The 21,903-nt window shown below is 37.1% G+C and overlaps 1 protein-coding gene across 1 annotated transcript; it reads left to right on the top strand.

Moving 5' to 3' along the window:
• Positions 1–19,017: 19,017 nt before the first annotated feature.
• Positions 19,018–21,614, top strand: LOC118112475. The gene is made up of 4 exons (XM_047340591.1): positions 19,018–19,094; positions 19,273–19,623; positions 19,765–20,106; positions 21,102–21,614. Exons 1-4 carry the CDS (start codon positions 19,052–19,054, stop codon positions 21,191–21,193), a joined length of 828 nt encoding a protein of 275 aa, XP_047196547.1. The 5' UTR covers positions 19,018–19,051; the 3' UTR covers positions 21,194–21,614.
• The last annotated feature ends 289 nt before the right edge of the window (positions 21,615–21,903 follow it).

The following is a 21,903-nucleotide window of genomic DNA, read 5'->3' as shown; positions in this document are numbered from 1 at the left end:
CTCTAGATACTGCCCATTCAAACATATTTTATTAGAAATGCTACATGTATTTAGAAAAGAACAAACAACTAACTGTGTTGTAAGAACATATTCTGGTTTGTCATGTTTTCAAGCATTGCTACTTTGACATAAATTGTTCTCAATACTACAAGTACTGCTTTTGATGCATAATAATCTTGAAATTACCTAACTAGGCCAATGATATATTACAGGAGTGGACTCAGAGGAAATGTAAACAAAGTTCCTTAATTGGTTGATATTTGCTGTGTCTGTTTGTTCCTCGAAGAATAAAGATGTATTACATCAATCGTCAAGTCAGTAAAAGCCAATGGGGGTGGATTTTCAAGACAAAGCGACACCCACCACAGCATGTGAGGGCTCCTTCAAACTCTCCTTCTGAGGCAGAGTTTCAATTTATTCAAGGCTTTCATAGTGCTGCCAGGTACCAAAAAGTCGTTGGTTTCAGGCTGGCATCCTATATGCACTTCACGTCATGGGAAGACGGCCAGAAGGTTTCGCAAGCCCACTCATTCCTGAAGCATATCGTGGAGGATGCAGAGCGGTAAATGCCCATTCAGGACAAGTAGGCGGCTTACGGCGATATTTTGACTGATTAACATGTGTCGTGCCATCTTAACTGTTGGCTGCACTGCCCTCAGTTTTCTGGTGGTACTAAACTGTTTTGTCATGCGGAATATGCATAATTTCTACAAGCCTGAAGGCTGATTTATTCCATGGTTCGTGTAAACAAATTACGCGATTATTTGAACTTATTTCTAATAAGTGATAAAAAAACAGTATAATTACTAATTTGATGTTTGAGCCTTCAAAATATTATCAGTTTTGTCTTTTTCCAAAAAAATAAAGTCTTCATCTCAATTTCTGCGACTTCATGCCCTTGCATAGATGATTTATTTCCTCAACTATTTTAAAATAGACAATTTAAGAGATCCCCTGAGAAACCCCTAGGTTTTAACATTATCTGAAAATAATTTTTAGTTTTATTGATAGAAAATATTTTTAGTATTAATGTCAAATGTTATTATCTGCAGGTCAAGTTTTTTAATTGCATTTTTATGTATTAAGGTTTAAACAATAAGCACAAACATTCATTTTATTGCAGGTTAATTTACCAGATCAGGACGATTCGTGAAAATTGTGGAGGATCTTTCAAGTAGTTTGAAGTGAAACCACGATTGACGCTGAAACAGAAGAAAATGCTGAAAGTCAAATACACAATTGCTTTAATTTTCATTTGCTAATGATTACATCCCAGCGGTTATTAAATTGCTGCATCAGCCATGAGGCTGAAACCCCCAGAACAGCAAGAATCAAGAGAAGTAACATTTTCTTTAAGTAATTACAAAGAGTGCTAGAGGGGAAGTTTTTATTTTTTTATTTTGTTTCTTATGTTGATAAATTATCAAATCGGAAGAGGGTGTGGCTGGTTTTAAGTGGAAGATGTGTGGACACTGTCACAGTGTGATAGGGGCCTGATTTCCACCGTTTAGGAGCCAGGACAGCCAGGCTGTGGTGATTTTGTTGGGTGTTTGGCAGTGAAAGAACAGCAAGCCGGTGTGGGAGGCAGGAGCGGAGTGGACGGGGGCTGGGGTATGGTTAGCCGTCATCTGGATATAGACTGGACGATCCGTTCACCATGCGGTGTGCAGAAGTACTAGTGTTTTTTGGGAGGCAATTTTAGGCAATGCTGGCCAGCCCACGGTAGAAGGAGGCGAGCAGCAGAAAAGTGGTGACAGTTTTGTTGGAGGTTAATATTTTCCAAAACAGTTATAAATGTGTTTAACTTAGATATTTTAATACTATCCAAATATTGGCTATTAACATCAGATGCTGTATATATATGAATGACTGTTCATGACAGTATTTCAAGACATGAATAATGTGGCAATTTTTAATGCAGAGAGTACCGACTGTTTAGTTCCAGTAATTGCCACACTCAACTCTGACTTACCTTACGATAGACCTGTTTCACTTCATCTGCAGGTTTACATTTCCCTCGGTTGTTTTCCCAGCCCTTCCTCCTGGTGAAGTCAACTGTCAGGCTGAAACCAATGAGTCCATCGTGTCTCTGAAGTTGCCAGAGGAAAAAACAAAATGTCTTGAAATTAACATAAAAAAACTTCCAATGCTTTACCGCCATCCCACAACCTGATGCAGTTTTAGAGGCTGAGTGCTAATGTGCATAATATTAAATATATATTTTTCAAAAGATTTTCATGTATATGTGTATATAAATTTGCTGTGATAACAAACAATAACATAGAGAATTCAATAAAGAAACAAAAAGAGAAGTAGAAGGAATATATATCTATGAAGCAAGCCATCTAATCAACTACATTCAGCATGTGTATTGTAAAATGCCCTGAAATTGTGAGTGCTGAGTTTTGGGTACAACTTGGACATGTGATATGCTCCAATATTAAAAGATTCCCAATGGCAGTGAGCAGCGCATTATGTGGAACAGAGTTGAACCGTCTTCTTCTCGTCACCTCAAAGGCAGTGGTGGCGCTGCGAGAGGTCAGAGCTGCGAGTCGAATCTGCCACACCGTCATTTTGATCATTTGATAATTTAGACCATGCTCAGGCTGACACGAACAGACTGTCCGCAAATAAATCCTGAGATGCGATGTCGGTGACAGGATCGCCTCTGGAGAATCAATAATAAGTTTAGGCTCCTAACAACAGGTATTTCTGTCTTGCTATCCCATGCATACCTGCTGGCTGGCGGGACCCACCGACTCTTCTGTGCTCTGTTTATGTGAAACTCAGCTGTGATAAAGATAAAAAGATGCTGCCGCGGGTCAATTTACCTGATTAATGTGTAATTCAATGTATTATTTTTGCCTAAACCTTGCCAGTCAAGTAAAATATAGGAATATTTGATCTTTTATTTATGTGTCCACACATTTCTCCTGGGTCAGACGTGATAACAATCAGACTCCCGCAAACAATGCAGCACACTTAGCGCAGACACTGAACTGTGTTGGCCTTCTCTCTGATCAGATATTGACCTGAAACACGAAATTAAATAATCAAAGTTAATTAAGTTTGAAAATAATGTTTTAAATTAAAAGAACAAATGTATTAAATTTGTGATACAGTAAGTAATTTATTCTGTTGATTCTAAATTAAACCACAAATATGATATTTTAACAATAAAACAGTTGCCTTCATTTCCAGTTTTACATTCTTGTCAAATAAAATCTCTCCACACATGCATGACCACATAGCGCGTATGCGTCACCCAAGATCAGAGGAGCTGACTCTTGCAGAGGTGGAAGACACATCTGCAGGTAAGTCTGAGCTTCCTGGGCTCCGTTGCATTCATCACCTGTCTGCCATGAGACATAAACTGCAGCCTGGGATGAGATTCATTGGCTCTGAACCAGTGCGAGAAGCTTACCATCATATGTTGGACATGTGGCAGTTTTGTCAGAAGTCAGGACCTGCGAGGCCGGAACCCTGCGGAAGAGTCACAGAGTCTCCTGAACTGGCGTATCAGATGGAGGACTTGAATGGCGGCAGTTATATCAGGTTCACGGTCCTGGAAGCACAAACATGAATGAGCGTTAAATACATTTATTACATTAAGGTAAATTGAGGAAGAAGATATTTTATTACTCTTTATAGAAGGCAGTATAGAACCAGATTAAATTGCTTATAAATTTGTGTTTGGTATTTTAAGGGTATTGTATTTTAAAAGTTGTTAAATGTTTGTGTTTCTTTATTGCCGCTGGTGCCAGGAAATGCTCATTCAATGCAATTTCGTATCCAGTGATTTTTTTGTTCTTACGGTAACCTCAGCATCATTCGTCTATTTTTATTATGTGCAGAACAAGGCCCGGGCTCTTGCACGGCTGGCAAAGTGGGGAGTCTTCTTCAACACCAGGGTCAATCATGCAGAGATATGTTCCTCCCAAAAAATTCGACAAATTTCAAAACAAACCACAGTCAAAAAAATTTTAGGGTTGTGATGGAAGCTTCTAGCGGCTGCAATCAACTTCAATATCTCCGTTTACATCAAGCAGTCTTTGTCTCAGAAGTTCACCAGTCAAATCAAGCCTGAAATAAGGTAGAGGAATTGAACAGCATTGTGGTGATGACAGACTATTCATTAGCTGTTGCTGAATTGACTTTAAGGAACAACAATTAAAACATCCACATTATGTTCGATAAAGTCTGAAAGTTGACTTAAGTAAGCTCTGAGGCCTTGTATGATGATTTGGAGACAGGATCCAGCATTTAATACAGATCTCTTCAGACAGTTCCCGATGATTTAGATGCTTATGTGCTGGGAAGAGATTTTCCTTCATGTTATCATGTCAAGTGGAGGTAGGAGTTGTGAGAGAGCAGCATGATTGGCCTCTCATTTCTGAAGGAAATATTATCGATATCTTTCATCAGAACATGCAGAAACAATAACAGCAACCTAAAGTTTACATGTTTCTAAAAATGACAACATGATGTAAAGTAAAGCGTTATAATATACTCCCACATTACGTAAGGTCAAGTATGAAGACTTTACCCTCAGCATCATTATAACACATTATGACCATTCACAGCATATATTGTATTGCTATATCATTTTTAATATATTGAACTGTATATTCAAACAGAATTCAGACTGGTTTCTCCGAACAGTAAAAAAACGTGTAGTCCCAGATGTATGTTTTCTTTGCTGTTTATGTGGTGAGGATCATAAAACTACTTTCAAATTTATTTTTATTAAGGTTGGTGGTGCAGGAGATATGGCCCAGGAAGGAGGGGATCAATATGCAGGCGGTTGTGATGAAGAGCGTACCAGAATATTTTCCCACAGTCGTACATTTATATAAGGCATTTGGGCAGCTAACGCAGCATATGTGAACACAGCATTTCATAACCTCTAACAAACAAATACACTCCTATATGGTTAATTCAGTTTCATACTTTTCAACTTTGTATAAACACGTGCCACAGCTTTAGAACCAAATCACCATTTATCCCATTTCTCTGAGCGTGTTTTAAATGCATATTGGAGTCTGTGGAATAACACTGTTTGACCTTTATGTTTCTACATAAGTGATGAACCAGTTTGGGAGTTTAGAGTAGTGCACTCATTTCCATGATTACAAACATCTAGTCAGCTCCACCAGGTTTGTAGGATGTAGAGTGCGAGTAACTAGACCAAACCGGAATAATGTTTTGATTTACAAGATGTTGAAGTAAAGGGATATGAGAATACCACAATATACAAGTATTTCAATACCCAAACTTCAAGTAAGATCAATTCTGACAGCACTTAACAATATATAACTTTAAGTGTAAGATTAAAAATCCTCCGTCAAAAAATACCAAATCTTTCTTTGACTTGGTTTATATTTAATTAATTGAAGATAAGAAAAGTCTTTGCACATCTTTGACTTTTACCCAGTGAAGTGCTGCATGGGCAATGACAGCCTCCCCACGCAGCAGATCAAGCACAGCATGTTAGGCTGGGAAGTGGTGTAGTCACACCGTCCATCGTCTGCATATTCTCCCTACAGGCTGCTGTGAGGCAGGGGAAGCAGGGCCACCACAGACACAATATCTCGACCCACAAATTTCGTGAACACATTGCAACAAAGCCTTATAAACATCAAAAAGACCAGGAGTGGAGGTTCATAAGTGCAACTGGAACTACCACTGCACAAACGTATCTGGTAATAGTACCACATTGTCAGAATTGTGGTGTTAAAACTCTTGGCAGAAATGATGCATGGACAGAAACCAGACACAAAAACTACCGTGCGCAGTCACACAAAGACCAAATGGTTCACAGCAGAACTTACGCGTTGCTGTGGTAAGAGTTTCAAATAGCTCATCTGGAAGCTCTCAGTTCATTTTCACATAGATTTATTAGTTATTCCCCACTCATATTAACACCTAAATGCTCACCAGCGATTGCTGGCTGCAGATATTTGGAGTAACATTGGCATTAATCATAGTTGGTGCATGATGTCTCAAATGTAGATCATTATTCCATAAATATAAGAACTCTTGTCCCTAAATTCACCTATATTCACAAACATGTTTGTCAGTCTGCTGTTTAAGTGCTGATTTAAAAATAAAAATGACTTAGTTGGCTCTCTTATCCCATGGATCTACCACCATGTGCAAAATGTATTTAGGTTCTTCCTTGGAGTCTAGCCCGCTAAAATGTAATGGGGAGTGGTTCAAGAGGATTCGCTGAACAAGTCACACACAACCAGAGGAAGCAAACAAATAAGGCTCCCAGGCACATGAGCAATGACTCCACACTATTGGAAAGTGAGTGAGCCAAAACATTAAGGGTTACAAGCAAAAAGTAAAGTCAAATAATAAGGGACTTTATACCCTCATAGCCAGAGGCTGAAGGCTGTAATAACAGTACGTCTCACAATTGGATATATTATTTGATTGATATTGTTTTGTATTTAAAAATATATTTAGAGGTATTTGTGACAGTAATTCAGAAAGTCAGGAGAGGTCACCTTAAATAGAGCAGGAAAATAAACCAGTCTCCAAATATCATGGATGATGACAAGCACATATGGTGATTCTGATTGGACTGAACCACATGACAGACAGAGTAAGTGGAACATCACACATCTTGAGATGTATGTCCAAATTATATGTTGTAATGAAACTTCTCTGTGGCTGACCATTATTACCACTTAACTATCTGTATCTGTTAAACTTGCTATTTTAGAACTAATTATTTTGCTTATTTATTTGTCTGTTATTTTTCTTCCTAAAACCTTGTTGATGTTATCATTTACATCAGATACCCATTCAAGCGTATTTTATTCAAATGTATGTTGAAATAAAACAAACAACTAAGCACAATGTTATGAAACAACATCATTCTGAAACTACATCTTTCTTTCAAACATTGCTATTTATATAAAGTTGTTCATCAATACTACAAGTACTGCTTTTTGATGCATAATAATCTTGAATTATATTAAACTAATAAGTCTCATTTTATAAAGTAGCTCAGTATCAGCTGGGAATTTCATATAAACTAAAACACCGATTTGATATTACTTATCCAAAATATATTACATCTCCTCTTTGAATTCTGTTTGATTTGGCTTCATACCTCCTGAAACACAAAAAATTGCACGCCGTCCACATTCACGGAAACGTCAACATTATTGTAGCTGGGTTTTAGACTAAAGCATCATCCTCTCTCACTCTCTGCTTTTGATCTCAGGAAGCTGAGCTGCACTGCATTTAAACAAATCTCTTTTTTTAAGCCCCTCCGGCAGGTGGGCCTCTTTCACTATCAAGGCCCATTTACAAAGTTCATAACATGCTTTTAGTGTCATATGCACCAGTTGCAGCTGCATCACTAACCATAAGCTGCTGGCTGCTTCTCTCTGGTGCCAGATGGTGGTAGTGGTGATGCTCAAAGCTTGTTGCAGGGACACAGCACCTCTCATACCAAGTCCCTCACCTCTTGCAGCACCATGTTTGACATAAGAAAATGGAATTTCACTCCCTGTGCTAGGCACGCAGTAGTCCTGAGCGAGGATTCTTAGTTAAGCAGTGTTTGCTGCTCTGTTGTTTCCTCAGAGGCCAAGATATATTTTTCTCAATAAATCAAATCAGTAAAGCCAGTAGGAGTGGATTTTCAAGACCGGCAACCACCACACAGCAGCAACAGAGACTCCTTCCCAAACTCTCCCATCTCAAACCGAGTTCAGTTCAAACAGACTCATCCATTACTGTATTCCATTACAAAAGAGATCATCATTTCAAACTGTAAACATCACTGCTCCACCTCCCGTCACATGGAAGACACAACTTGGAAGGAAAGGTTTCTGGCTCATTCAAACATGTTGTGGGATGTGAGGAGCCAGTGGGTACATTAGGACAAGTGACAGCAAATATTACACAGTAAGTGTTCCTCTTATCATACCCACTCTTCCACTGTGTTTTTCCACTGCCCTCAATTTCTAGTGAAACCACCTATATTTTTGCTCTGGCGTGGAATATGCACTCATTTCTATATTTCAAACAAGTTCTGAATTAATGTAAACAAAGTGGAATTCATTCAGAAAATTACAATAGCGATAAAATAAAACTAGTATAGTGCAGGCTGATATTTAATTTATTCAAAAAATATTATTGCATAGATTTTGACTATTTTCAAAAGTAGATATTACAATCTCAATTTCCTAAACTTCCACATGTATGGAAGTAGTTTAAACATAACTATTTAAAAATGAACAATTTAAAAGTCAAAACTGATTTTATCGAAATTATCTGAAAAATAATTTTAGATTTATTGATAGTATTTTAAGTATTAATATCCAAGTCTTGACATTTATGAATTGGGTTCTTTGCAGTGTACATTTTATGTAACCCAAGATTTTAAACAATAAGCACAAGCATTCATTTTATTTTATAGATTTAATTTTGCGTGAACCCAATTGTGAAAGTGTAGATCTTTAAAAGTAGTTAAAAAAGAATGCGACACGATTGACCTTGAAAATGAAAATGCTGGGAGGAGGATTAAAAATACACAGTTCATTACATTCATTTGGCTGACGATTTTGTCAAGCGATTAACATTAAAGTGCATCAGCTTATGGGAAGTATGAAGCAGAACAACAGAATCAAAAGTAACATTTTCTTCAAGTAAGAACTAGAAGTGCTGGAAGGAAATTTTATTTTTATTTATTCTTTTTATTATTCAGGTATAGTGGAAGATGTGTTTTGGTTTCAGTGGAAGATGTGTGGGCTTTCTGTCCTGATGTGCATTTAGAGAGCTTTCCATTCCCCATTTGACCCCAAGAACAGGACAACCAGGCTATGGTGATTACATTGAGTATTTTGTGATGAAGAGGCTAGCCAGTTGTGGGTAGAGAGGCGGAGTGGGCAGGCTGGGAGTGTGAGGTTTGTGCATGTCTGGTGGTGGACCGAATCAGTTCTGTGCACGGTGCAAGTACTAGTATTTTGCTGCGAACAGATACGGGCAGCCACTGGTAGCCAGTGAAGGAGCGGGGCAACAGGAAGTGTGAGTGACAGTTTTTGTAGGTGTCACCAAAAGCAGTTACTAAATGTGTTTGAAATACAAATATTTTTAATACAGTCAAATATTGTTATGAACATCAGATACTTGACATGTATGTAGACCAACTGGCTACTTTTGACAATCTTCAGTCCATGAGGTAATGTGTAATTAATCAGAAAGTGTTCTTTGGATTATTAGCCTATACATCAAGCTCTGGCTTCCAAGTGGAACTGTTTTCTACTATTCATCTGAGTTTTACACATTTTCACTCTCCTGGTTATTTTCAAAACCATACTTCATATAATTGAAGATTTGGTGCACGCGGTGGCTAAACAAATAGTCTGTGTCTCTGGGGAGATTGTGGAAAAAACAAAATGTCTTAGAAATTAACATATGAAAAATAAACCAGTACTTACCACTAACCATCCACAATGACGATATAGATTTTAGGGCTAGTGCACTAATATTATATAATATTAAATATCACTTGTGTTTTTCCTTAATGTGTGTAGCCAGCAATATGAAATTAGGTAATACTTGATAACAAACAACATAAATTAAATAAAAACAAAAAAGTAGAATGCTTTCCTCTATGAGCCATCCATCTAATCAACTTCACATTATTACGGCATATGTTTTTGTAAAGTACCCACAAATTACAGTGCTGAGATTTGTACAACTTGGACACATGTGATATGCTCAATATTAAAAAGATTCTAATGTACAGTGAGCAGCGGTATATGGAACAAGTTGAACCAAATATTCATATCGTCCTCAGATAGCGACAGCAGTGGCCGACATGAGGTCAAACTTTGCGGTCAAATCTGCCAGGGTCAAACACCTGATCATTACGATAATTTGAACCATCGTGGATAGCACAGACAGACTGTCGCAACAAATGCAGATACCCGATGCCGGTGACAGATCATATGAATCAATAAATGGAAGTTGAGCTCTATTAATGAGTTGTTTCTGTCTTTTTCATCATATGCACCTTACCTGCCTGACTTATGGATTGCTTTCTGCTGCAGCCTCTGTATTTATAAAGAAACTCCAGCTGTATGATAAAGATCAAGATACGTGGGATCAATTTACATAAAGATAATGTCAATTCAGTCAGTATTTATCTTGCTTTAAATACTTTTTGATCAAGTAAAGAATATGAGAATATTTGTTCTGCTTCCTGCAACAATCTTATGGGTACTCTTGCAGTCAGACAATGATAACAATCGAACATAGCCAATGCAGCATAACAGACACAGAGACTATTAGTGGCCTTTTGAAAATTTACAGACCACACATAAACCCGACCACACTGAAACTTTAAAATTAAATAATCAAGATTTTAAAATAATGTTTAAATTCAAAAGGAACAAATATATGACAAATTGCTATGATAAATAGTAATTTATTCTGTAGTTCTAAATTAAACACACAAGATGTGATATTTAACAATAAAGACAATTTGTATTGTCCAATTTATTCCTTGTCCAAATAAAATCTCTCACATGAGCCTACAGTGCATAAATAATAAGTCCCAAAAGGTCAGAGGAACAAAAGAACTCTTACAGAAATTGAAGACCCATCTGTGTGGTGGAAGTGAAGCTGAGAGCTCCTCACTCATGCAATCATCACCACTACCTACCTTAGACATAAGCTAAAGCTGAGATGGGGTTCATCAGCTCTGAGCCAGTGCAAGCTTGTCATATATTTAGACATGTGTGGTTGCTCCAAGAGTCGGACAGGACGGAGACACATACCAGGAGTCACAGAGTCTCCTGGGCAATAGTATCAAATGGGGCTTAAGAATGTGGCGTTTATGTCAAATTCTGGTCATAGAAACACCCACAAACACAAAAATGAGCAATTAAATACATTTATGCATTAAATTAAATTGAAGATATTTATTCTCTTTATAAAAAGACGATAGAACAAGATTAAATTTGCTTATAAATTTGTGTTTGGGTATTTTCCAAAATATTTCATATTTTTAAGAGATTGTGAAGATGTTTGTGTTTTTCTTTGTTACCTTTTAAATTTTCAAGAAATGTTCCAATCAGCATTTCCTTCATCAAATATATCTTCATTTCTATACTGATAATAACTCAGCATCCGCCTCTAAATGTCTATTTTTATTAATGTACACAGATAAGCTTGTGACTCTTATTTGTTTTAAGTGAAGGTCTTAACACCAAGAAGATAATCATGAATGTATTCCCTCCCAGGTCTCAAATAATTTCAGAACAAGCCTGGTCAAAAATTTAGGTTATGAAAATGCGACTATGGCGCTCTGCGTCTACAACTAAAGCCATCTCACGACATCAGCTGGTCTTTGTCTCAAGTTCCTGATCAAATCATTTACAAAAATTAAAGTAGAAAGTGAGCATAGCGATTAATGATGACTTGGACTAATAATGTGCTGTGTGCTGAATTGGCCTGGAGGAACAACAATTCAAAACGTCACTGTATATTCCAATAAAAATCCAGAGATTGACTTCGCGTCGCTCTGAAACTAACAGCAGTAGTTGGAATAAGATCAGCATTTAATGAATCCTCTTCAGACAGTTGTTAAATTTGGGTGCTTATATGCTGCAGGAAGATTTCCTTCATGTTGCCTCATGTCAGTAGGTGGGAACAATAAAAGAGGAAGCAACATAGTTAGCTCTCATTTCACTGAGAAATAATATCTAATGTCTTTCATCAAGTACATGGGAAGCAATAACAGCAACATAAAGTTTCATGTTTTCTAAAAATGGCAACATGATATGAAGTAAGCGTTATATGCCACTCCCACATTACACTTAGGAGTCAGTATAGAAGAGACTTTACCCTCAACATCATTAACAGCATTGCTGTTGCGATACGGCATATATTTGTGTTTGCTATGTCATTTATTCACTATCGAACTGTATATTCAAGGCAAATTGAAGGACTGGTTTCGACGAAGTAAAAAAGCGACAGCCTTGAGTCAGAGGATGTTTGTGTTTTCTTGTGTTTGTCAGCAGGATCACCACAACAAAACTACTAGGCCTGGCCCACACATTAAAGGTTGGTGGTAGGAGGGATATGAAAGGCCCAGGAAGAGGGTCCCAGTGTACCAAATGGATTGTGATGAAGAGGCGTGCCAAGAATATTCCCAGTAAATACATTGCATGTCCAAGATTAAATTTGGGCAACTAACTCTTGTGTGAAACAGCATTTATAACCTCTAACAAAACTTAATCTCTTGCTCTGTAAAGTTAATTCAGTTCACTTTTCAACATACATATAAGACACGATACTTTTTAGCACAAGTAAATGCGACCCTGTCTAGGCATTTCTCTGAGCATGTTTGAAAATGCATGTTGAGAATCCTGTAGAATAACCCTGTTTTATTATTTATGTTTCTGCTAAGTAGTAGACTAGTTTTAGTTTGGGAAGTGTTCTTTCGTTTCCCATGGAGGTGCACAGGCATCTGGTCAGCTCCACCAGGTTTAGCATGGGATGTGAGGCAGGATGACTTTGAATAGCTGTTGGAATATTGTTTTTGATTCCTGGGATATTAAGGAAGTAGGGATATAGAATCGTAACCTGGAGGCATTTCAATATAAAGCTTTAGGCTTGAAATCAATTCTGGCCAGCACTTAACAATGCTGCAGTATGGGTTCTGCATCCTCAAATCAAAAATACAATCCCTGACAACGGTTTATATTTAATTATTAAAGACAAAGATGTATGCAGCTCTTTGACACAGTGAAATACTGCAGGCCAGTGACAGCCCTCCACACAGCAGATCAGCTTTAGCGTGTGTTGGAGCTGAGAGGTGGTGTAGTCACCATCCATCGTCTGTATTCTCTACAGGCTGTAGGCAGGAAGCAGGGCCCACCACTGACATCTCAGAAACTACAAACCATTAGGTTTGCAAAACTAACAAACTGTGCCCAACATCAAAAGAGACCAAAGTGGAGAGTTCTAGTTCCATGGTACAACTGGAACCTGTATATGAAGCATATCTGAAAGTAATTATACGTTGTGTCAAGTTGTGAGGTTTAAAGACTACAGCAAAAACAGTGTGGAGACACAAGTGAACACCAGAAACACATAGTTGCAGTCACCACCAGAACCAAATGGTTCTTGAAACTTAAGCATTATTGCCTTGGTAGAAGTCGTTTAAGACCAAAGGTGTGAATAAACGAGTCTTTTTTTCGCTCCCAGTTTCAAATGAAGCTCGTGTGCATAACATATCACGTTATTAAACGTCACGATGGAATACCAGTGTTTGTTATTGTACTTTATTGTCTCACATCAGCTTCACGGGAGTAGTTAATCACACACACTTTGCCCAATTGCTTTGATCTTAGCAACTTTGACAGGTATCAGCATAAGTAATTCAGCGAGGGATTCTGGGAATTCTGTTTCCAAAGTGTGTCGGCTTTGACAGTGATGCAGTGGCAACACCCGTACAAGAGTGTCTGAATGAAATATATTCAAATCAAACACCACAACAAAACAATGTAGCTTTGATGTTATATATTACATTATATAGATAAGTAATAATTTATTAAGCTTTAAGTTCATTTAGATTTATTTTTGAAGTTTATCTTAGATTTTGTCTGCTTTATCTTTCCACATTTTATTTGTAATACAGGAAGAAGATATATATGTTTGTAAATGAAACATTTATGTAAGGAAAATGAATAAGGTAGGTATTTTCAAAGCTCAAATAATAAATCTATCTTCTAGATTCAAAAAGATATTTCAGTTTTTTGCTGTCTTTAAGAATATGTAAAAATTACAAGGCTGTCGCCAACATATCATAAAGCCTAAATGTATTTATAAATCCAGCCTGCTCCTCAACCTACCTTTCAGGTAAGATGAGGGTGCACTGTCGATGTTTCCATATGGCTAAATTATTAGAAAATTTAAATATTTGGGGAATTGAAAAATGTTTTATAAAGTGCACTAAACAATTCAACTTTATCAACAACTTGTAACTGTCTAGAAGATCATACTCACATACAAATACCTAGATGAGATGAATCTACTGAATGAGAAATAAATAAAATACTACACAAAATATATTTCTCACACACACACACACACACACACACAGTTATTCAACTAGTTTAGCATGTAGCTCTTCCCTCTCCATATCAGTTTGAAGCCTGGGTGGTGTGTGGTGAGTCAGCAGCTGATGGGTGATCTCAAGGAAAAGCAGAAGGCGGCCCAGCAGCCTTCTCTCCAAAGTGGAGGAGACACCACCAGCCATGGTTTGGCCTTGTTATGCGGTACAGACATGTCACCCATATTTAAGACGATGGAGGAGAGTTTTGTATTTAAGGTATCTGTCCTCTGGCATTTGTGAAAAGCTGCATATTTTAAGTTACACTTACACATATATGTAAATTCCTTCCAAATCTACAGAATGCTCATTTGTAATGGTGTTACCATACAGCTGTCTGCAGTTTGTGGAAAATACAAAAAGCACGTCAGTCAAAGATACAGAACTCCTCCCCACTCTCCTGTTTGGCTTGTGGTGTGTCATGCTTCTGCATTGAACAAGTTGTGGGTAAACAAAATTTAAAAAAAGATCATTCATGAAGAGGTGAAAACACACAGATGTGACAGTGAGTTTGCTACTGCATTGGAAATAGTGTGAGTCACACAGTTAATTTTAATAATTTCATGCTCCTTTCCTGCAGTGAAAGGATTTGTTTGTATGAAATAACCAGATTCACCAGTTAATCTAGGTGCAAACATCAGCCATTTTTGGAGGAAATGTGTTTCACCAGGCCTCCTCAGGTTATCATGTGCTTTCCCCACATGTCTCAGATCAGAGGTCCACAGTTAATTTGACACTTCAGGCAGGAGAGTACGGCTTTCAGCAACTAGCTGGTTTCCGTTTTGTGCGCGCTTATTGGGTGATAGCGACGAATAACAAAGAATGAAGTGTTCAGTTAAAAAGAGTCGTCTGAGCTCAAAGTAATTATGGAGTTGCTCCATATCATAAATTACAATACTAAAATAAAAACAATGTATGTAATGTATTAAAGACTATTCGCATTTATATATTATTAAAAATCGTCAGTGCTTATGGGGACAAGTCAATACAAATTTTAAATATTTTCAGGAAATAAAAATCCCAAACAATCTCTGACCTCTATGCAGACTCATTTGAGGGTGAACTGATTTTCATTGATTTATTAACTTGTAGAGGAGAAATTAAGTTTCTTTAACAGCAAAACTATCCTTTCTCATGAGGCTCATCAGGACGGTGGAAAAGAATCCAATGAATTGCTCGTTCACTACAGACATGCTCAGAACATATCCAGTCCTTTGGCAGAAATAAAACTGGTTTTGCTTAAGGTTTTGCCACTTCACTGTGCCAACTCACCTGCTTCCTGTAAAGCCCTGCATCAAGTCTATTCACAAATGAAAACAGCCTCTGATGGTGGTCAAAGGCAGAAGCTGATACCACATTTCGTCTGCTTCAATAGCTTAGCGTTTACCAGGAAGACTTTATTATTTTACATTCTGAAGACAGTTTGTGCAGAATGAATTAAACAAAAAGCTGTGAAACTACTGAGTTAAAGCTTTTTATACACTACTCTTGACAATAATTTTATACAGTATTTTTTATATACTTATAAAGAAAAGGTCGAATGTGATTTCCAGGATATAAAAGTATCATTCTATTCTTACTAGCTTTGTTACAGCCACTGTCAAAGCCTAATCTCTCTTTCTGTTGTTTCATTCTTGTCTGAAAGAGTATTGCTGGGAGTTAACCATTTTATTCCTCACGTTTTAAAGAACAAATAAAGCTATAAATATGCTACTTTTCAGTTCAATGAAGCAACATCAAAGGCTGGGTTTCACCACAACAATTTAAATCAACATTTTCTATTAGCTAACATTTAGAACAACAGAGGCCCTACACTGTAACAGCAGATGTTGTATCTTGATCAGCAACTTTACCTTGTATACTATTTTACCAAGAGCAGTATGAAATTTGAAAGCACTATGTTTTTTAACACTTCCAAGTAGTAATTCATTTCAATTGTAGTGGATTGTGTAAGAAATGTTTCCCCCTGGAGCACTCAAAAGTGTTTGTGGACTCTTCTTCCCCATCAGCGCAAGTGGTGAAGTATACTAAGTCAGTCAGGTGTTATGTAGATATGAACTTTAATTATGACTAGTCAGATATCTGAATTAAATATGAAATTATATAGTATTCAATTGAATTGTATTCATTCATTCTCTATAATGAGAAACCACACACACATGAATGAATCATCTGAGTCTAAGATATTATTGTCATATTCACAGATGTAGAAAATTTTGAGTTTGAGTGAATTAAACTAGAGATTAATGATATACTGACAAGTCTGGAGATAATTATTTATATATATACATATATCTTAAATATAAATTGTTACTAGTCACAGTAAAAGTTAAATAAATTGATATTGCTAAAAGTTGAACTACCTGAGATAGTCAGGCCTGGTTAGAAGAAATTCAAAAGAGCAGCTTTTTCCTGCTATGAATGGTTCCTGAGGCAGAGGCTGTGTTTGTGACTGGAATGAATTTGAACATGTGTTTGTGAGTAACCAAAGTAATGCACCAATCATTGTTTGCAGTTTTGAATCTTCTATTTTACCTGCAATGTGACCATTTTGAGCCTAATTTCTCTAAAGTTTAAAATGAATTGCGTGATTGCCAAGTTTAGGGGGAAGTGCAGTTTGTATGTTTCAGCCAATCAGATTGTATTCTACTGTTAAAATCTCGATGACCTTATCAGTATGTATTTCATTTGGAGGGGAAGCATGAGTAGGTCAAGAGAACGCTGCTGCACCACAATGATTGGGCGACTGGCTGCTTTGATTCTTTTTGGTACAAAGGGTGAGTACATGACTGTGGCAAAAATACTACTGGAAATTATTGTTCAACCATCGATACTGTGGTTGGAGATTTATAAATACGGTATATAATACAAGGCTTAACTGTTATTTGTCTCTTTTCAACAGCTCTGATTCTAACAGCAGAGGTTCCTCAGCTGATCTCTCTGACTGTGGTGGAACGTGGCAACAACGTTAGTTTGAAATGTCCAGTACCGATTCACGTGAAATCAATCTGTGCCAAATTTCGGTACCTGTGAGTGCATCTGAGTGAGTATGTATATGTGAGTGACACCCGGGGCACACCGGCTGCTCAACGTCCGCAGAGCAGCGGCAGCACGGAACGGCCGCATGTCGCGGTTGTACATTTTTATATATATACACTATACAGTTTGAAGCTGTGCACTCTCCTGTCCTGCAAATATTTCACAATAAAAACCTAGTAAACGGTCTTGTGAACAGTATCCAACTCTCCTGCGCTGTGCAACAAAAATCTCATCAACGCTGTCGGTCACTTTGACTTGACTCATCTTGTGGGATTCAGTATTTTTTTTCCTGTACTGTCATTTAGTTTCCTAAGCTAACCAGCCTTGTTTGCCGTTGAAAGATGCTTGGTGTACATGGTGTTCGATGCTGGACAAAGTGTCAGAGGGTAGTAACCGGAACAGAATGACTGAGTTAGTGGTTACGTTGCCAGCTGGTGATTCACCAACAAGCCAATCGAGTATTCAGAGAAACAAAAATTAATGCCGACAATGTGGGTGTGAACTACAACATTACTACAACGATTTTCTTCGTTGTTTTTTTGGTGATCGAATGCATCAGTATTTCTGTTTGACCATAAATTATCAACGTATTGGCCTATTTCATTGACATTGTTATTTCTTTTAATAAAGACTGGTTTATGTTCATGTTGATGTTTTCTCTCAGATTTCTAAGTGCATGATAGAACCAACATGAGAGGGCGATCTATTCATATACACTCACGACTCTGAACATTCAACTTTCAACAATAATACAGAGTTGTTTTTGGGGAGTTATAACATCTCAGATTACATTTTACAAAGTTACTGGTAGAAATGTATAGCAGCGATTTAGCCATTTCAATAAAACTTTCTCATTGCATTAACATGATAGATTTTCTTCCTTTGGTCTGTTCCTTTAAAATAATGAACTTGCATGAGATTAAATGATAGGTGTAAAATTAGGACTATGTCCATTTAAATATATTGATATAAATAGAAAGGTTTCATTTTCTATGTATATGATATTTGAAAAAAAAAAAGCAACACGCAAGAGAAACAAAACTGTCAGTCGTCTGAGAATGATGACAAATATTCAAAAAGAACAAATAAGGAATTTATTATAAATTTAAATTATCAATTCATGATCATATTACGATTTGATAGAAATGATTTGTCATAGTTTCTTTTCTATTGGATTTTCAGTCAAACACTGCAAATATCACTATAACGTTGAAATATTCTCCATTTTCCTTCCGTGAGAAACCTCAGGATAAAACTGACAGATTCAATAATAATTTCCCAGCACAGTGGCTTCATATAGAGAAAATTCAACAGGCCGTGTGACAGATTAACTCAGTGATTTACTCCTGTCTAGTCCCTGTCCTGCAACTTTAACCTGGCAAATCACTGCTAGTGTACGTGCACATTGCATATAGAAACACGATACTGTCAGGATAGGTTATAACAAAACCTTGTTTATGTCACTAACGTCATTAATGAAGGAAAAGCAAAAGTGGGATCTCAGGGGCTACAGCTGCAAACGGTGTTCTCTCCTACATATTCTGCTTTTATTAAACCACATTAACATTATCGATACATATATGTATTGTAAAAATTGGGAATCACAGACAAAGAAAGATGGCAACTAAACTTTAGTCACAATTACTGTATGAGGAAAACAGAACAAAACTGCTCTGGAAATATCAACTTAGCAGAGCAGAAAACAACGCATGTGCACCTAAAATGAATCATTGATTTGGTCAATTTAGGGGAGTGAATTTTCTGCCTTTCAGCCAATCAGGATGATTTCCACTTTGTAGAGTCTAGAGTAGATAAAATCTTGATTTAGGAAGGGACACCAGTTGTGCAAGAGGAAGGTGATTTACCACAATGCTCACACCATTGGTAACTTTGGTTCTTCTTCGTTCAGTGTGTAAGTGTAACTTTTAAAGGATATGATAATATGGATATATAATATTATATGATAAGATTATATTGAACTATGTTAAAGTACAGCTAAAACATAATGGCCTGGAACGAGTCCATCTGATCTGACGGCAGATGACTTTTATTTTGGTCTTTTTTATTCTTGTTTTGTTCCTTTTCTTCAGCTCTGACTCAAACTGCTGAGGTTCCTCCCCAGATCTCCTTGATGGTGGTTGGAATTGGTCAAAATGCAACTTTACAATGTCAGGTTTCAGAGAAGGAGGGCAAATTCTTCCATTGGTACAAACAGACTCATGGATACCTGATCCAAACAGTCGCCACAGGAACTTTTTCCAGGCAAACGCTCCAGGAGCAATTTAGGAACTCGCGTTTCACAGTAACAGAGGGGAAGTCCCATTATTCTCTGACCATCGCAAATGTGGCGAAGGAGGATGAAGCAACATACTTCTGTCAAAATGGAACGGCGTACTCACAGACCTTTGTTAATGGCATCTTCCTGGCTGTGAGCGGAAACAATTTTTACTTTTCATTTCTAATTTAGATCATTGAAATGTTTTGTTTTATTTATTAAAAACACATCAGATACAGTGTCTGAGCTCATGGTCATAAGCCCAAAAATTATGTTGTGCCTTTTTCAAATTTAAACCATGCAGATCAGAATCAGCAGAAATCTGTTCTCGTGAAACAAAGTCCAGAGACTGAGTCAGTCAGACCAGGAGCCTCAGTGATCCTCCAGTGTTCACTTCTCTTCAAGCACAAAGAGAACCTGGTCCAGTGTCCAGTGAACAACAGTGTGCACTGGTTCAGAGCCGGATCAGGACGCTCCCATCCCGGCTTCATTTACACTCAGAGCAGCAGGAGAGATGAACAAGAGGAGAAGAGCTGCGTCTACAGTCTGTCCAAAACTATACACAACTCCTCAGATGCTGGGACTTACTACTGCGCTGTGGTCACATGTGGAGAGATCCTGTTTGGTGAAGGAACCAAAGTGGAGACAAGTACGTTTTTACAGTTCTGTGAAACTTGTGTTTCAATAATCAAGTGCGACCTCTCTGCTCAAGATGCTCAGGAGACACAATGCGTTGGTATTGGTAACTGATAAATAAATGTGAGTCTGTGAGAAATCACATTATAATTAAACTCTACACCTAATTCTTAAAAGGCAGTAAGTTACATAAACAATTATTTATGTGTACTCATCAAATTTAATGAATGCACCATCTCTGTTACATTACATTAAAAAAAATATAATATAAAATAAATATTCATTTTGTTTGGTCAAATGGTAGCAATGTCTGTTTTTATCAATTTATCAAAAGCTTTTGATATATATAATTATTGTGTGTTTATCATGACGCTTTGTTATATTAGGTTTAAAGGATTTTGTGTCAAAGCTAGAAATAACCAATTAACAATGGTGTTCCACAAGGATCAGTCCTGGGCTCTGTCTTGATTACAATCTATATTAATAATATAATCTCTTCTCAAACTGACTGTGATGTCCACTTCACTACTCTTTATGGTTTTACTAATTCTGTACAATTTTCTGTTGAGAACCTACAACTTTAGCACTTGAGTGCTCGTCAATGTTAACCTTGAGCTCGTCCTTAGTACTTCTTGTCAAATTGTAGGTAAAGTGTTGAGGGAGTCTCTCTCAGCCACAGATTAGTGTGATATCATTTAAAGACATGCTGCATTCAGCACTGCAGAGGTGGGATAAACACTTCATATGTTTCCTAAGCTTCAAGTCCTGCTGGTTTATTAGGAATAAAAATCTTACTTCAGTTTTTATCCACCAAACAAATGGAATTAACCCCAACACATTCTCAAGATTCTCCTTGTTTCCTTTTTTTGTGTATCTCGTTGTATTTCTATTTAATTACAAATAAACCTCAGTGGATTTTTAGGCTAAAAGGTTTTTGAATTGAATTTAAAAAAAAGTCATAAATTGGTCAAGAGTTAAATGTCTAATGGAACTTTTTTTCTGTTTCAGCACAAGAGACTGACCTGCTGGTAATTGTACTGGGGGTGCTGTTGGCTCTGTGTGTGATTGTGATTGCCATCCTCGTTTCCTCAAAATACTGAGGTAGGTGTGGTACCACTATCAGTATGTCATTTGTATTTAAAGAATTCAGGATCCATGATGTCAAAAAAGACTTGTTGATATATAGGAAATAAATATGGTAAAAAAATAAGTTTGAACATGACATCATTCACTCCGATACTAATTTGGTGATATTTCACTGATCAAAACAAATGGCGTACTTTCAACCCTCATAAGATCATGAGAGAAACCTGCTGGACATGTAACTGCAGTTTGAAACAATCATTGGTGAAAAATAATAATCATGCTTCCAACGTTTGTGCAAAAATATTTTTTGTCAGTTTTGACTTGGTCACACACCTTGTAAACTGGTACTACTGACCTCAAGCCTCGGATCTAAAGCCAGAGCTTGTTTGCTTCATCATCAATGAAGATTATGTTATTTAGTTTGATCAGTCCTCAAGTGCCGTCTTAATCCGTTCTCTGTAGTGCTTTTGAGTATCTTGTCCACTTAGTTACATATAACATAAACATATAATTTATCTACTAAATTGCCATTTATGAGTAGAATGTGGTTATATTTTCAAGTATTTTTGGATAATTATACCACCATCTTGAAAAAAAAGGAAGAGGGACCAAGAAGGCCGTACACTGAACCCCGAATTTTGGGGGTTATCGCCTGGTTTGCCCACCCTGTAGGGATGAACCTTGCCTTCAGAGGACAAGCATGTGCCATAAAGAGTTAATAGTA

Source organism: Hippoglossus stenolepis, chromosome 7, assembly GCF_022539355.2.
Source record: "Hippoglossus stenolepis isolate QCI-W04-F060 chromosome 7, HSTE1.2, whole genome shotgun sequence".
In the NCBI taxonomy this organism is placed as follows: domain Eukaryota; kingdom Metazoa; phylum Chordata; class Actinopteri; order Pleuronectiformes; family Pleuronectidae; genus Hippoglossus; species Hippoglossus stenolepis.
The sequence above is the reverse complement of the archived record's forward strand: the minus strand, read 5'-3'. Positions and strand labels throughout refer to the sequence as shown.

Coding starts and splice junctions, on each gene's coding strand:
- LOC118112475 (XM_047340591.1), top strand. CDS start 19,052: ATGCTCACACCATTGGTAACTTTGGTTCTTCTTCGTTCAGTGT. Junction 19,624..19,764: donor CCTGGCTGTGAGCGGAAACA/ATTTTTACTTTT, acceptor ACCATGCAGATC/AGAATCAGCAGAAATCTGTT. Junction 20,107..21,101: donor AGGAACCAAAGTGGAGACAA/GTACGTTTTTAC, acceptor TTTCTGTTTCAG/CACAAGAGACTGACCTGCTG.